Source organism: Eutrigla gurnardus (genome assembly GCF_963514095.1).
Source record: "Eutrigla gurnardus genome assembly, chromosome: 23".
Taxonomy (NCBI): domain Eukaryota; kingdom Metazoa; phylum Chordata; class Actinopteri; order Perciformes; family Triglidae; genus Eutrigla; species Eutrigla gurnardus.
In genome coordinates, this window is record NC_139934.1 from 3,414,213 (window position 1) to 3,429,093 (window position 14,881).

A 14,881-nucleotide genomic window follows, 5' to 3' on the forward strand; every position below is an offset into this window, starting at 1 on the left:
GAAACAACAAGGACCAGGAAGGACACGACAGGAAACCAGCACAGGAGACAAAACTACACATTAAAACAGGGAAGTAAACTATGGAAAACCCAGATCATGGTCATCAGGTCTACAGACTGTCTTCCACTGCTGCTGCATCCATCAGGACCGAGTCCAGAACAGAGTTCTGTCTCGGTGATGGAGATCCTGGAAGCGTGACTGGATTCTGTCAGGAGAGATCAGACCCGTTTCCCCTTTTGAGAAGTCAGCATTATGTTTTACATGGAGTAGATGGTTCCTGGTATTAACGCTGGTCCAATAAGTCCACAGTGAGTCAGAGAGTTCTGGTGGTTTATTGTGTTAGAAAACATTTCACTCCAGTAAAAATATATAAATCCAACAATCACACGACCTGCAAGATGATTAGAATACATGATATTTGATTTTAAAACTCAGTTATTTTGTTGATATGGGTGTTAAATATTGATTTCACACAGTAAAGCATCACACCAGAGTCCAGACTAAGTCCTGGATCAGGGTTTGGATAGTATCAGAACAGATCATGAGAGAATCAGGTGTTGAGCCAGTCCAGTCCAGCAGGTGGCAGCACTGACAACAAGAAGCAGGTCCAAGCAGCTGCTGTTTCTACTTCCATCTCACAAACAGCTACTGGACCAAGTCCGGGACCAGGTCCGGGCTCAGTTACTGGGAACCAGGATCCGGCCTGGATAAAACAAAAGCAGAGACGAGGACAGGGTCAGCCCCAAATACTGATACCACATCATTAAAACTAGACTAAACGGGTTCCAGACCAGGTTTCAGAAGTACTAGTATGGATGAAATAATTCCAGACTCTGATGAACCCGGTCTGGAAAAAGAGGTGTGAGTCCAAACGGACCCTAAACTAAAGAGGGTCCTGATCTGACCTCTGGCCTTCCTCTTGTAGTAGATGAATCCAGCCAGAGACAAGGTCAGACCCAGGATCAGTCCTGAGGCTCCGATGGCGATCTTGTTCTTCTTAGACTCGGGCATGGATGGGTCTGAGGACAGACAGGTGGGGAGACAGGTGAGCAGAGAGACGGGTAAAGGGGCGGGTCAACAAGTGAGCAGAGAGACAGGTATTTACCCCAGTCAGTCACCAGAGGGTGTTTCAGGCTGGCGTGGTCCACCACACAGGAGATCTTCTCTCCAGACCTGCAGGACATGAACCAACACATCCGTGATCTGGACCTGGACCTGAATCCAACTGGACCTGAACCAGTACCTGGATCTAAACCAACTGGACCTGAACCCAACTGGACCTGAATGTATTGGACCTGGACCTAACTGGACCTGGACCTAATGGACCTGGACCCAACTGGACCTGGACCTTAACCCAACTGGACCTGAACCTGGATCTAAACCCAACTGGCCCTGAACCTGGACCTTAACCCAATTGGACCTGGACCTTAACCAACTGGACCTGGACCCAACTGGACCTGGACCTTAACCCATCTGGACCTGAACCTGGACCTGAACCCAACTGGACCTGAATGTATTGGACCTGGACCTAATGGACCTGGACCCAACTGGACCTGGACCCAACTGGATGGGCGGTGGACCCACCTGGGCGTGTACTCCAGGTGAGAGTGGATCTGGTAGTACCAATCACCGTCGGCCAGCTCGTCAGTGGAAGTGACATCAGAGGAGACTACCTTCCCGTCTCGGCGCCAGCTCACTCGGATCAGTTTGGGGTAGAAGTCGAAGACGCTGCAGACCAGCATGGCCGGGTGTTTACCACCAGGGGACGCCACCAAGTGCAGTCTGACGTAGGGCTTCACTGAAATACACATGTAGTATTAAATGGTAAATGGTCCTCATTTATAAAACGCTTTTCTCCAAAGCGCTTTACAGTAATAACTGACATTCATCCATTCATACACACATTCACACACTGACGGCGGAGTCAACCACGCAGGGCGACAACCAGCTCGTCAGGAGCAATTAGGGTGAGGTGTCTTGCTCAGGGACACCAAGCACTCAGCTAGGAGGAGCCGGATCGAATCGGCAATCTTGCGGTTACCAGCCAACCAGCTCTACCTCCTGAGCTAATGCCCCCGATATTACTATCGGTACCAGCAGTATTACTATCAGTAGTAGTATTACTATTGGCAGGGCTGGACTGGGACCAAAAATTGTCCCGGGCATTTTCAGCCGAGACCGGCCCACCAGGTATCGATGGAGAGACAATGAAGCCTATGAACAAACTTTTTTGTGACAATGCTTTGTACACTGTCGGGCATCGCCCCTCGGCTGTAATTGATCCAGCCCAGAATCAATCATGACTAAGGGGCCGATCTACCAGTTTTGTGTACCAATAGCAGTGTTTCCCACAGGATTGTATCATGGGGGGTCTTGAGATTTTGTAGGGGGGTCCGGGGGCATGCCCCCCCCGGAGAAAAATGTTAATAGATTTAATTTTAATGCATCAATTTGGTGAATTTTGAGAACCAAAATATGACATAATTTACTGGCCAATTTCTTACAAACTGCTGGTACTGATACAAAATGTTGACATACTAAATGGGGTTGAGGAGTTTAAGCATTCAAGAAAAGATGAAAACAAAAATGACTAAAACACAGTGCTGAGCCTTCCAGGGTTCCCCAATTAGTTTTCACTGAGGGCCAAATTATGCCCAGGTTGCCAAGTCGAGGCCAAATTGGATCACTAAACATTATTTTATGTGCAAATGTTATTATTGTTGCTGCTATTATTTGAAGTATTATTATTGTAATGATTAGTACTACCAGTGGTAGTTGGTTGTAGTAGCAGACAGTAGTAGTAGTCATAGCCTGTGTTGAGGGACAGATAAAATGTACACTTGAAAGAAAATAAGTCCAATATCAACGATTTATTTATTTGCATGCCCCTGGAGAATATTTTGATCAACAACAAAAAACAACAGCACTACAGCAAGTGGTGCACAAGAGGAAAACATATTGTATAACAGTGGAGTTAATGATTTTTGTTAGCAGCGTCTTGCTGTTGTCTTCGGTACTGCATCAGCAGTATTACTACCAGTACTAGTAGTATCAGCAGAATTACTATCAGTACTAGTAGTATTACTATCGGTACTAGCAGTATTACTATCAGTACTAGTAGTATTACTATCAGTACTAGTAGTATCAGCAGTATTACTATCAGTACTGGTAGTATTACTATCTGTGTGTGTGTGTGTGTGTGTGTGTGTGTGTGTGTGTGTGTGTGTGTGTGTGTGTGTTGCAGTAGCAGAGTTCCACCAGCAGGTGTATGTATGTGTGTGTGTGTGTGTGTGTGTGTGTGTGTGTGTGTGTGTTGCAGTAGCAGAGTTCCACCAGCAGGTGGAGACTTGAGGCTCCAGATTAAAGTTGAATATCTGGTTCTTTCAGCTGTTGATGATGAATAAATGATGAGGTGATGAAAACAAACTCACCTGATTTAGTCAGAGCAGCATCGTAATAAATGCCAACGTTGTTCAGACAGTAGGCCTCCTTCTGAGCCTTAAACCTAGCCAGTATAGAAGCATCTTTGTTCCAGTTCTCTGCGTTCTTCACTCCGTACTCAGTGTATCCAACAACCTTCTCCACACTGCTGCGGAAACTGGAGTACTCAAGCTTGTTGTAATAGTACGACTCGATGTACTCGATGTCCTTCAGATCAGTAGAGTTGAATTCACAGCTGTGCACAGTAAATTGTATGTATCCATCTGTAGGAAAACACAGTCAGTTTGAACCAGTGATCAGGTATTGATCAGTGATCAGGGTACAGATAAGTGATCAGGGTATTAATCAGGGATCAAGTATTGATCAGCGATCAGGTATAGATCAGTGATCAGGTGTTGATAAGTGATCAGGTATAGATCAGTGATCAGGTGTTGATAAGTGATCAGGTATTGATCAGTGATCAGGTATTGATCAGTGATCAGGTATTGATAAGTGATCAGGTATAGATCAGTGATCAGGGTATTGATCAGTGATCAGGTGTTGATAAGTGATCAGGTATAGATCAGTGATCAGGGTATTGATCAAGTGATCAGGGTATAGATCAGTGATCAGGTGTTGATAAGTGATCAGGTATAGATCAGTGATCAGGTATTTATAAGTGATCAGGTGTTGATCAGCGATGAAGTATTGATCAGTGATCAGGTATAGATCAGTGATCAGGTATTGATCAGTGATCAGGTATTTATAAGTGATCAGGTGTTGATCAGCGATGAAGTATTGATCAGTGATCAGGTATTGATCAGTGATCAGGTATTGATCCTACCTGCTCCGGAGAGGCTGATGAAGAGGAGGGAGACGCTGAGTAAAGTTGAAGCCATGTTCCTGTTCAGCTCACAAACTGACAGTCTCACTGAGAGCTGCTGTAACAACCAGAGGAGCTGATCACATGACCTGCTGCATCATCATCATCACCTGTTACCAGGCAGACGAGTCAGACAAGAGTCTGCTGCTGGAGCACAAACACACTGAAATCATCTATTAGTACTACTTTTATCACCATTAACATTACTATTAATTATCATTGCTATTGTTATCATCATTACTATGATTATTACTATGATTATTATAATTATTATCATCATTATTATTTTTACTTGGGGGGCAACAGTGCAGAGAGAAGATTTTTGTTATTATTATTTATTATTTTTATTATTCCATGGGTAAAATACTGCAGCATACACCGTACTTGTCACATAAGTGAAACGTTCAGGGGAGCTATAGACCTCTGCACACACGGCAGACACCAAAAATGACACATGTTCACGAGCAGGTTGCGCTATAATCAACGTGAAAGCTATTTGCCTCTAACTCCCACACCGTCCATCACACAGTCACAGTTCCTGTGTCAACGCGTTACCTGGGGCCTGTACTAGGAAGCAGGATTTGGTCTTAGCGAGGTAACTTAAAGGGATAGTTCAGAATTTTGGACATAAGACCTATTTTCCAAGTGAGCCGGTGTGTTCGAGACGTCTGGAGACGTTTTCAAGAAATTTCATTCAGTTCTTCTAGTTGCCGAGTTCGCTTATGCTATGGCTAGCGCAAGTCAATGGTTCTAGTTAGCATGGCATTAAAAACAGTCTTGCCCACTCCACAGTGCACCCGAGGCAAATCCATTGTAACGGCAGACTATCAATGTACATATCTGTGTTGATAGAATGTTTGAAATAAAACCAACCTTGCATTTTTCAGGATTTATGTCTCAGCAGCAGCAGCAGCGAGTAATACTTCCTAATAGGCAATGGCAGCAGCGGAGTGATATCACCTAGTACTTATAAGTTACCGGTTCTATAATAGTTTGTTTACCTGCTGTCATTGCTACAGACGCAGAGTAGCCTGCAGTGCTAGTTTCTTCAATCTCACAGAAATGGACACTTTTGGAGAATAAACTGAAACTTTTGAAGACTCTGATGAGGAGTTTTTTTCCACCCAAACCAAACCGTACCTGTACGAGTACGGTTTGGTATACAGAGGAAGAATTGCGCGAGAGCGATGTTCAAAGGGCAGAACGTGAACGAGCGTCTGTGGAGACCGAGATAGCTGGAGCTGAGAACCGGGACCGAACAACCAGGTATTCCACCAAACTCGCTAATTAAAGCGGCGCTTACCTGGTTAAGCCTGGTTAGAACTAACGCCAACTTCCACTTGCGGCTAAACCCGTTCCATTAACGCATTTCAGCCGCGCCTTGTTGAGGCTAATTCAAGCCAGGTGAACGTTGTCTTGTGACGCACGTTCACAGGATATGAAGCCAGACCAGGGGCCCGTTTCACAAAGCAGGTTCAACAAACTCTGAACCTAACACTGAACTCTGAGTTGACCAACTCTGGGATGGGCAACTCTGAGTTTTCAGTTTCAGAACAGCGGTTTTGAATTAGTTCAGTCAACTCTGAGTATGTAAACTCTGAGTTACGTGCGTGCCTGCCGACTCTACAAAGCCATCATCAATGGAGCTCCGATACTACGATTCACCATGGCAACGGGGAGAGCGTCATTAGATATTACTGAGTGTTTATGTAGAAAACAAGCTCATCCTGAGAAAGCGGAGCAACGTAACTGCAGCAAAGTAGCGATAGTTGGCGTGGCAGACATTTACTGCCCGATCTAATGTGTATAACTGAATGAAACAGTCAATTGATCTAAAGGTAAAAAGTCTTTATTTTCAGACTTGCACAGCGACACTGTGGTGTAACGGTTAGCAATGCCACCCCCGGAGCAGGTGACATGGGTTAAACTCCCGTAGTTCACAAAGTAGCGCACTGAATGAATTATCATTTTCATTGGGTGTAATCCCCCCAGGCACAGAAAGAAAGTGGCGTCAGTTGAAAATTAAGCATAAGAATATTGCGCAAATACGTTGACTAAGGCATATGATTTTAATCATATTTCACATATTAAACAGTAAATCTAAGCAGGTATTTCAACACAGAAATGTACTTAAACATTTCATAAATCTCCCGTTCGCAAAAACACTACCTCCGCAAAGAATCTGGTTGTGGATTATGTCCGTGATATGAAATGTTGAAAATGTCGGAGAATATTGTTTAGATAATATCTAATGTGATTGGAAGGAAAGGCAATCAAAATCCTCTCCCGACGCAAAGCTGCTAGAATCACTTTTATTTCCATATCGATTAGGTTGACGATGATGAAAGGACGGCACATTTTTTTCAGAGTTGGTTCAGATTCCGGAAAAAGGCGGAGACATGTAGGGAGAAACTCAGGGTTTGTTGAAGCAAACCTGCTAGTGAGCAGGTTAGGTTCACGGAGTATGTTACCCGGGTAACTGACTCAGATTTATGCTGAACTGGCTTTATGAAACCGAAAAACCAGAGTTTCCCTCATCTCAGGGTTAACTAACTCAAGGTTTTCACTAAACCTGCTTTGTGAAACGGACCCCTGAACCGTGAATGTCGAATCATCGAGAAAATGGCAGAAAAGACCAGAGCAAAAAATATTGATGGAACTGTACGAGGAGTACAAACCCATCATAACCAAAAAAGGGAATACTGTAGTGATAAATAAAAATCGCGAGGCTGCTTGGGCAAGAATTGTATGACATATTTATCATAGTTAAAGTAAAATGTTGGTCTAATTCTCTGATCTAAAGACAATTATACAAGCAAAAATAAACAACAACAAAAAAACACATAAGTCATCCTTGCCGGGATGTGAACCCAGGCTGCCCATGTTTGGGGGCAGGTGCATCACCACTCAACCAACTGGGGGATGAATGACCTGTGAAATACATATGTATTGAGATAATAATATGGTCGGTGTTCAGGAAATAAACAATTTATTCATATTTTTTTAATTGCAAGCATGTATTCTTGGACGCTTGATGAAAATATAGTCTGTTTGTACTTCATATATGTAATTCTGGTAATTTTTGGTCTTTCACGTGATGAAATCACGAGGACTAGGCTTGGCGGAACCTTCTGCTGGTACAGTTGTTTCCGACAGACGGACTTCTCTGAAACCCCCACTAAAGTAAGCCTGATGGTTAGCCTGCCCCGGAGCAGGCTAGTTTGGTCGGATAAATTCCCATGGTTACTTAGCGGAGAGTGCCTCAAGTCACGTTGATGGAACGCAACTCTCGCTAAAGGTAGCGGGGCTTATCCAAATTAGCCCGGCTTTGCGCTTAGCGAGTTTGATGGAATACCCCTCAGGTAAGCGCCGCCTTAATTAGCGAGTTGGCGAACATACACACATGACTCTAAATTAGGGATGCAAACAATTAATCGATTATCGATTAATTGTTGATGAGAAATTACTTGATTAAAATACATTTTGAACCCGTAATTCCCCGCCAGTCCACGTGGCGGCGCGCTTGACGCCAGACGTATTTGACGCACATGCAGGAACACAAGCGAAGCAGGGCTCTGACGACAACAACAAGACAAACAAGAAGCGGGACACTTAGAGCAGTGTTTCCCACACATTATGGCGCACCGCCATAGTCTCAATGTTCGCCCAAAATTATTTCATCACATTGAATGGACTTAACTAGCGGCTCTAATGATAGGCCTTAACAGGAGGGCAGCAGCGCTTATTATAAGGGGAAATCCTCACGGCTGGTTTGGCTCATCAACGTTCTTTTTTCCCCCATTGCCATGGCAAGGCGTCCCCCGCACCGACCCCCCCTCAGCTGGCCAGTTTGACAGTAGGCTTGTTCGGGATGGTCTTGACTTGACTTGACTTGACTTGACTTGACTTACCACACCGACTAGCTGCAGGTGTCTGAGGGGGCGGGCTCTAAAAGAGACGGCAGCCAAACGCCGTCAAGTCGGACAACAAAGTCAACGTGACTATGGTGCTCAAGCGATAGAACACAGCAGCAAACCAGAGAGGATATGTTATATATGAGGATATGTTATATATTTATATATATATATATATATATATATATATATATACACACACACACACACGTAAGGCGGAATGTGGAAGGCATTCTTTTTTCCAGTATATTTGTATTATCATTCTATGTTTGTATTAACCAGACCTCACATATAATAGGCCTACTCACAACACAATGCACGGAACTTAAGATCAAGCCATGAGATCAATGCGACCAAAATAAAAAGTATCATTTCACCACAAGGTGGCCGCCGAGTGCGTAAACCGCGCTGCCAAGCGCTGCAAGAACGGCTCTTAAAAACTTGTTCCCGCGATGTTTTGGGTCACGTGATATGGTCGCGACCCTGTGACGTCTTTGCAGTCGGCTGCTAAAGGTACGTGTCCACAGGCAGTGGTGTTTCCCCGCGTCCCATTCATTAGGCGCGTTTCCAATCATGCATGCGCATGCATTTGCAAGTCCGTGAAGTGCACCTGTGTCCGACTTGGACGTGGTGGGAACTTGACATGTTTATGACGAGTTCCGGCGGATCCTCTCAAGTCTCGTGTATGCATAGGCACAAATGTCAAGTTCTCACCACGTCAAGTCGGACACAGGTGCACTTCACTGATTTAAAAAAAAAAAAAATTTAACTTTATTAATAACTATATACATAACAAAAACTGTCGCTCCAGGGGAAACTTCATGGACTTTGCACAAAGAATATGGCCTGCCCAGTGGCGCTGGCTTTCTTCGTCGCTGACGAACTCGAGCCGAGGCATTTGAAGTCCCGTTGTTGACGGAGGCTGAGGAATTTTCTCACGTGGGAAATACCACGTGATAATTCTAACCAACTAGGGCAACGTTGAGGGGAGTGTCTTATGTCCGCACTTATTTCAGACCATCTGCAGAGAAAAGCATGCGAAGGGAGGTACCCTGGAGATACCGCGAGTTTTTAAAGTCATGTGACATGTCGCAAAGGGAAGTTATCACCAGCATTTCTGACGTTTCTTTCCCAGAATGCCTGGTTTTGCGAGGCAAATGCATGCGCATGCATGATTCGAAACGCGCCTTGTGGCGAAGCTTAGTGAAAGTCCAGTCGGATTCTCTGAGCACCGCGGCCGTCTTTTCCTAAATCCTTTTGAGTTCTCCTATCGCCTTTCCTTAACCCCGTGACGTTTTCCCCAGAGGTCAAGGAATAGGAGTTAGGACCTTATTTTTTGACTATTAGACTGCAACCACCGAAAACAGGACGGAGGACAGCAGGGACAGGAAGTCAAACAAACAGAACACAGGAGACAGAGAACTTAAAAATAAAACAACTCAACAAAACCCCCAGATCATGACACAGTGTCCTTTATCTATATAATTCTAGTGTAGATGTTCTCAGCAAGATTACAGAAGTGGACCATCGCTTTCTGAACGTCTCGTATCAGATGACTCCTTCAGGGTCATGATGAGATCATCCTGGGAAATACGGGAGTTGACTTTGAGCTGAGGAAGACTCGGTGGTTGAAACATGACATCAGTGAAAGTCTCCACGTTTTGTCTCTTCATTCATGAGCAGGACTCTCAGAGATTACTGACTCCAGACCAGCTGTCTCCTCTGAACCAGGACTTCCTGACCAGTCTCAGGGAGTCCAGAGGATGGTCTACTGTTGAGTGTTTCAGAGACACATCAGAGGGAGCCACGACACCATCTCACTGATCACACACTTTATTAATTCATTCATTGATTCATGGAGCTGTACACGTCATTCAATTCATATATACTGTATATATATATATATATATATATATATATATATATATACAGGCTATATATCACTATGACATGTAATCTGAAGCACTCAGTCATAATTACAAGATACACAACTGTGAGAAAACATCATGTTGTGCTTATTTCAAAATAAGAGCATGCTGGTATTAAGATAAAGGAGGAATCACAATGAGAGTTAGCGGGATCAGTTAAGCCTGGATTAGTTAATGTGAGGATCATTAATCCGATCAGCTGCACTCGTTTCCTTTGATGAGGAAGAACGTTCCAGCAGCAACGCCGAGGAGACCGACGGTCAGACCCAGTCCACAGAAGACCTCCGGTCCAATACCGGGCTGAGGCTTCTCCACATCTGGAGACAGAAAACACAGAGTTAAGAGTCACGACACATCTGGAGACAGAAAACAGAGTTAAGAGTCACGACACATCTGGAGACAGAAAACAGAGTTAAGAGTCACGACACATCTGGAGACAGAAAACAGAGTTAAGAGTCACAACACATCTGGAGACATAAAACAGAGTTGAGAGTCACGTCCACATCTGGAGACAGAAAAACAGAGTTAAGAGTCATGACACATCTGGAGACAGAAAACAGAGTTAAGAGTCACGACACATCTGGAGTCAGAAAACAGAGTTAAGAGTCACGACACATCTGGAGACATAAAACAGAGTTGAGAGTCACGTCCACATCTGGAGACAGAAAAACAGAGTTAAGAGTCACGTCACATCTGGAGACATAACAGAGTTAAGAGTCACGCCACATCTGGAGACAGAAAAACAGAGTTGAGAGTCACGACACATCTGGAGTCAGAAAACACAGTTAAGAGTCACAACACATCTGGAGACATAAAACAGAGTTGAGAGTCACGTCCACATCTGGAGACAGAAAAACAGAGTTAAGAGTCACGTCACATCTGGAGACATAACAGAGTTAAGAGTCACGTCACATCTGGAGACATAACAGAGTTAAGAGTCACGTCACATCTGGAGACAGAAAACAGAGTTAAGAGTCACAACACATCTGGAGACAGAAAAACAGAGTTGAGAGTCACGACACATCTGGAGTCAGAAAACAGAGTTAAGAGTCACAACACATCTGGAGACATAAAACAGAGTTGAGAGTCACGTCCACATCTGGAGACAGAAAAACAGAGTTAAGAGTCACGTCACATCTGGAGACATAACAGAGTTAAGAGTCACGTCACATCTGGAGACATAACAGAGTTAAGAGTCATGACACATCTGGAGACAGAAAACAGAGTTAAGAGTCACGACACATCTGGAGACAGAAAACAGAGTTAAGAGTCACGACACATCTGGAGACAGAAAACAGAGTTAAGAGTCACGACACATCTGGAGACAGAAAAACAGAGTTGAGAGTCACGACACATCTGGAGACAGAAAACAGAGTTGAGAGTCACGTCCACATCTGGAGAGAGAAAAACAGAGTTAAGAGTCACGACACATCTGGAGACAGAAAACAGAGTTGAGAGTCATGACACATCTGGAGAGAGAAAAACAGAGTTAAGAGTCACGTCCACAACTGGAGACAGACAACACAGAGTTAAGAGTCATGTCCACATCTGGAGACAGAAAACAGAGTTAAGAGTCATGTCCACATCTGGAGACAGAAAACAGAGTTAAGAGTCACGACACATCTGGAGACAGACAACACTGACTTAAGAGTCACAACACATCTGGAGACAGAAAACAGAGTTAAGAGTCACGTCCACATCTGGAGACAGAAAACAGAGTTAAAAGTCACGACACATCTGGAGACAGAAAACAGAGTTGAGAGTCACGTCCACATCTGGAGACAGACAACCGCTGGCTGTGGGTGTGCTGGGTCGTGGTTTCTAAGGTGTCTCACCCCAGATCCTGGTCAGCGGTTGCTTCAGGGCCAGATGGCTCACTGTACAGCTGTAGACGTCCCCCAGCTGTGGGGTGAAGTCCAGTCTGGAGAACTGGTTGAAGGTCCTGTCTTTGTTGATGTAGGGAACATTGATGCTGGTTCCTTCGGTCACGTTCTCTTCGTTCTTTGTCCAGTAGAACGCTACAGGAGCAGGATAGAATCCAGTCACATGACAGATGAGGGTGTTCTTCTCCCCCAGGTCCAGGGCGTCTCGGGTGTAGATGATTGGATGAGAAGGAGGATCTGAACAGAAACACAGCTCTTATTAATATTTAACCCACAAAGACCCCTCCAAAAGGGGCCACGTGAAATATTACCATAAAATCCTTGTGTGTGTGTATATATATATTTATTTTCCATTTTTGTATTGCTAAATCTCTTACCAACTTCCCTCCTGATTATAAATATTAATTTATTTATAGAATGTTAACCCTTTAAATGACAGATTTGGTCTTTGATGTCACCCTTAGATTGTTACTGAATGAAGTGAATAAGAGGCCATCACACACACACACACACACACACACACACACGCACACACACACACACACACACACACACACACACACACATACACTAAATTCTGTGTGCATGTTTGCCCAAAAATGAAATATCAGCTGGGAAATAATAAAAACTACAATTTTGAAGCCCCAGCTTCAGTTTGAAAGCATTAAAAAAGAAAAAAAATTGGGGATGAAAAACTGTTATAATGGAAGTCAAAGAGGACAAACACGTCCGGAGGCTGTATGTAACAATGTTGATGATACAGTAGATTATAGACTTGATATAGAATCAGTGGTTGAATTTCCAAAGTTTGTCCAAAAATACCGACTGTGACCAAATATCACAAACATAATCACAGCCCAAATGATGGAAACAAATAAAACTCAAATGGACAGAAATGGAGTTAATATGATGTTATTATCAGTGAAACTCACTTATCCAACTATTCATTGAGTCATTTAACGCAACACAGGAGTGTTCTAATATCTGGTCTGGCTTCTGTATCACCAGTTCAGAGTCAGGTTTATAATCAAGTCAGAGTTCAGGTTTATAATCAAGTCAGAGTTCAGGTTTATAATCAAGTCAGAGTTCAGGTTTATAATCAAGTCAGAGTTCAGGTTTATAATCAAGTCAGAGTTGAGGTTTAATCAATTCAGAATGGACCCTGGACTCTGTACCCTGAACTCAGAACTCTGGACTCTGGACCCTGAACTCAGAAATCTGCACCCTAAACTCTGCACCCTGAACTCTGGACTCTGGACTCCTGACTCTGGACTCTGAACTCTGGACTCTAGACTCTGGACCCTGAATGATGGTGTCTGGACTAAGGACTCTGGACCCTGGACTCTGGACCCTGAACTCTGGACTAAGGACTCTGGAACTTGGACCCTGAACTCTGGACTCCTGACTCTGGACCCTTGACTCCGAAATCTGGATTCTGGACTCTTGACTCTGGACCCTGAACTCTGGACTATGGTTGACTGCACTGTTAGTTGGTGAGACCGTCAGTGTGTTTGACCAGAAGAGACGAGCTTGTTGTTGTTGTTGTTGTTGTTGTTGTTTTGAGAGGAACCCGTCTTCTTGTCCAAATAGAACCTTCTGTTGAGTTCAAAGTAAACAGGAGAACAGAACGCTGAGTGAAACACTGGGAAGACTTACCACGCTCCAACGGGAATTGCTCCAAGGATTTACGTTTGTTTCTCATGTTGAATCTGCAGGTCTGTAGATTAGCCTCAGCACCTTCATAAGTTCCATCCTGATAGGTGAGATGATCTATGAAACTGGGCTGAGGCTCGACTCCTCTCTTGTTCTTGTAGTCTGCGTACCAAATCACTTCCCCTTGTAGTCCATAAACCATCTCTCCATCAGTCTCTGAACAGCCAGTATAAGCAGTGTCGTCATAGAGACCTGAAGAGAAACACCAGAGCAGACAGACAGTCAACAGACAGACAGTAAACAGACAGACAGTTAACAGACAGACAGTCAACAGACAGACAGACAGTCAACAGACAGACAGTCAACAGACAGACAGACAGTAAACAGACAGACAGTAAACAGACAGACAGTCAACAGACAGACAGACAATCAACAGACAGTCAACAGACACAGTCAACAGAGAGACATACAACAGACAGACTGACAGTAAAGAGACAGACAGTCAACAGACAGACAGACAGACAGTAAACAGACAGACAGTAAACAAACAGACAGACACACAGTCAACAGACAGAGACAGTTAACAGACAGGCAGATAGTTAACAGACAGACAGTAAAGAGACAGACAGACAGACAGACAGACAGACAGACAGACAAACTTACTGTCAGCTGAGACACAGAAGACACTGGAGAGGACAAGGACCCCCATCATGGTCTTCATCATGGTCTTCATCAGCTCTCTGTAGACCTGAACCCGTCTGACTCTCTGTAGACCTGAACCCGTCTGACTCTCTGTAGACCTGAACCCGTCTGTCTCTCTGTAGACCTGAACCCGTCTGTCTATCTGCAGACCTGAACCTGTCTGTGTCTCTGTAGACCTGAACCTGTCTAACTCTCTGTAGACCTGAACCTGTCTGACTCTCTGTAGACCTGAACCTGTCTGACTCTCTGTAGACCTGAACCCTGACTCTCTGTAGACCTGAACCGTCTGAGGAGGCCTGACAGAAACTGTTGCCCTCTTAGAAGGAGAACAGCCAATCAGAGGGCAGGGATGGCGTGATGTCATCGGTATCCAGGTAGACAGGCTGCAGTAAAACATGTTTATCTGTCAGTATGATTATCAGAGGACAACATGACAGATGGAAATATTTATAATATTTATAATATTTATGATATTTATCTCTTTCATGTTTTGCTGAG

General features: G+C 44.2%; 2 protein-coding genes across 8 annotated transcripts; both read right to left on the minus strand.

Annotated features, from left to right (window-relative positions):
- Positions 1 to 313: 313 nt before the first annotated feature.
- Positions 314 to 4,399, minus strand: LOC311008655 (H-2 class II histocompatibility antigen, E-S beta chain-like). Of its 6 annotated transcripts, none has more exons than XM_084002446.1 (6): positions 4,265 to 4,398; positions 3,432 to 3,704; positions 1,585 to 1,798; positions 1,106 to 1,173; positions 906 to 1,019; positions 314 to 703 (listed from the first exon to the last, which is right to left on the minus strand). In XM_084002446.1, exons 1-6 carry the CDS (start codon positions 4,317 to 4,319, stop codon positions 678 to 680), a joined length of 750 nt encoding a protein of 249 aa, XP_083858572.1. In that variant the 5' UTR covers positions 4,320 to 4,398; the 3' UTR covers positions 314 to 677. The 6 variants fall into 6 exon arrangements, with proteins under 6 accessions (XP_083858572.1, XP_083858571.1, XP_083858576.1 ...); XM_084002445.1 differs by lacking the exon at positions 314 to 703 and adding an exon at positions 1,343 to 1,404 and having other exon boundaries at positions 900 to 1,019; positions 1,106 to 1,225; positions 1,523 to 1,798; positions 4,265 to 4,399; XM_084002449.1 differs by lacking the exons at positions 314 to 703; positions 906 to 1,019; positions 1,106 to 1,173 and adding exons at positions 1,287 to 1,342; positions 1,480 to 1,522 and having other exon boundaries at positions 1,554 to 1,798; positions 4,265 to 4,399.
- A 5,635-nt stretch (positions 4,400 to 10,034) lies between these two features.
- Positions 10,035 to 14,762, minus strand: LOC311008640 (H-2 class II histocompatibility antigen, A-U alpha chain-like). 2 transcript variants are annotated; one of them, XM_084002417.1, is made up of 6 exons: positions 14,638 to 14,668; positions 14,482 to 14,507; positions 14,345 to 14,429; positions 13,685 to 13,933; positions 11,981 to 12,265; positions 10,035 to 10,462 (listed from the first exon to the last, which is right to left on the minus strand). In XM_084002417.1, exons 3-6 carry the CDS (start codon positions 14,412 to 14,414, stop codon positions 10,341 to 10,343), a joined length of 726 nt encoding a protein of 241 aa, XP_083858543.1. In that variant the 5' UTR covers positions 14,415 to 14,429; positions 14,482 to 14,507; positions 14,638 to 14,668; the 3' UTR covers positions 10,035 to 10,340. The 2 variants fall into 2 exon arrangements, with proteins under 2 accessions (XP_083858543.1, XP_083858542.1); XM_084002416.1 differs by having other exon boundaries at positions 14,345 to 14,762.
- Between the last annotated feature and the right edge of the window lie 119 nt (positions 14,763 to 14,881).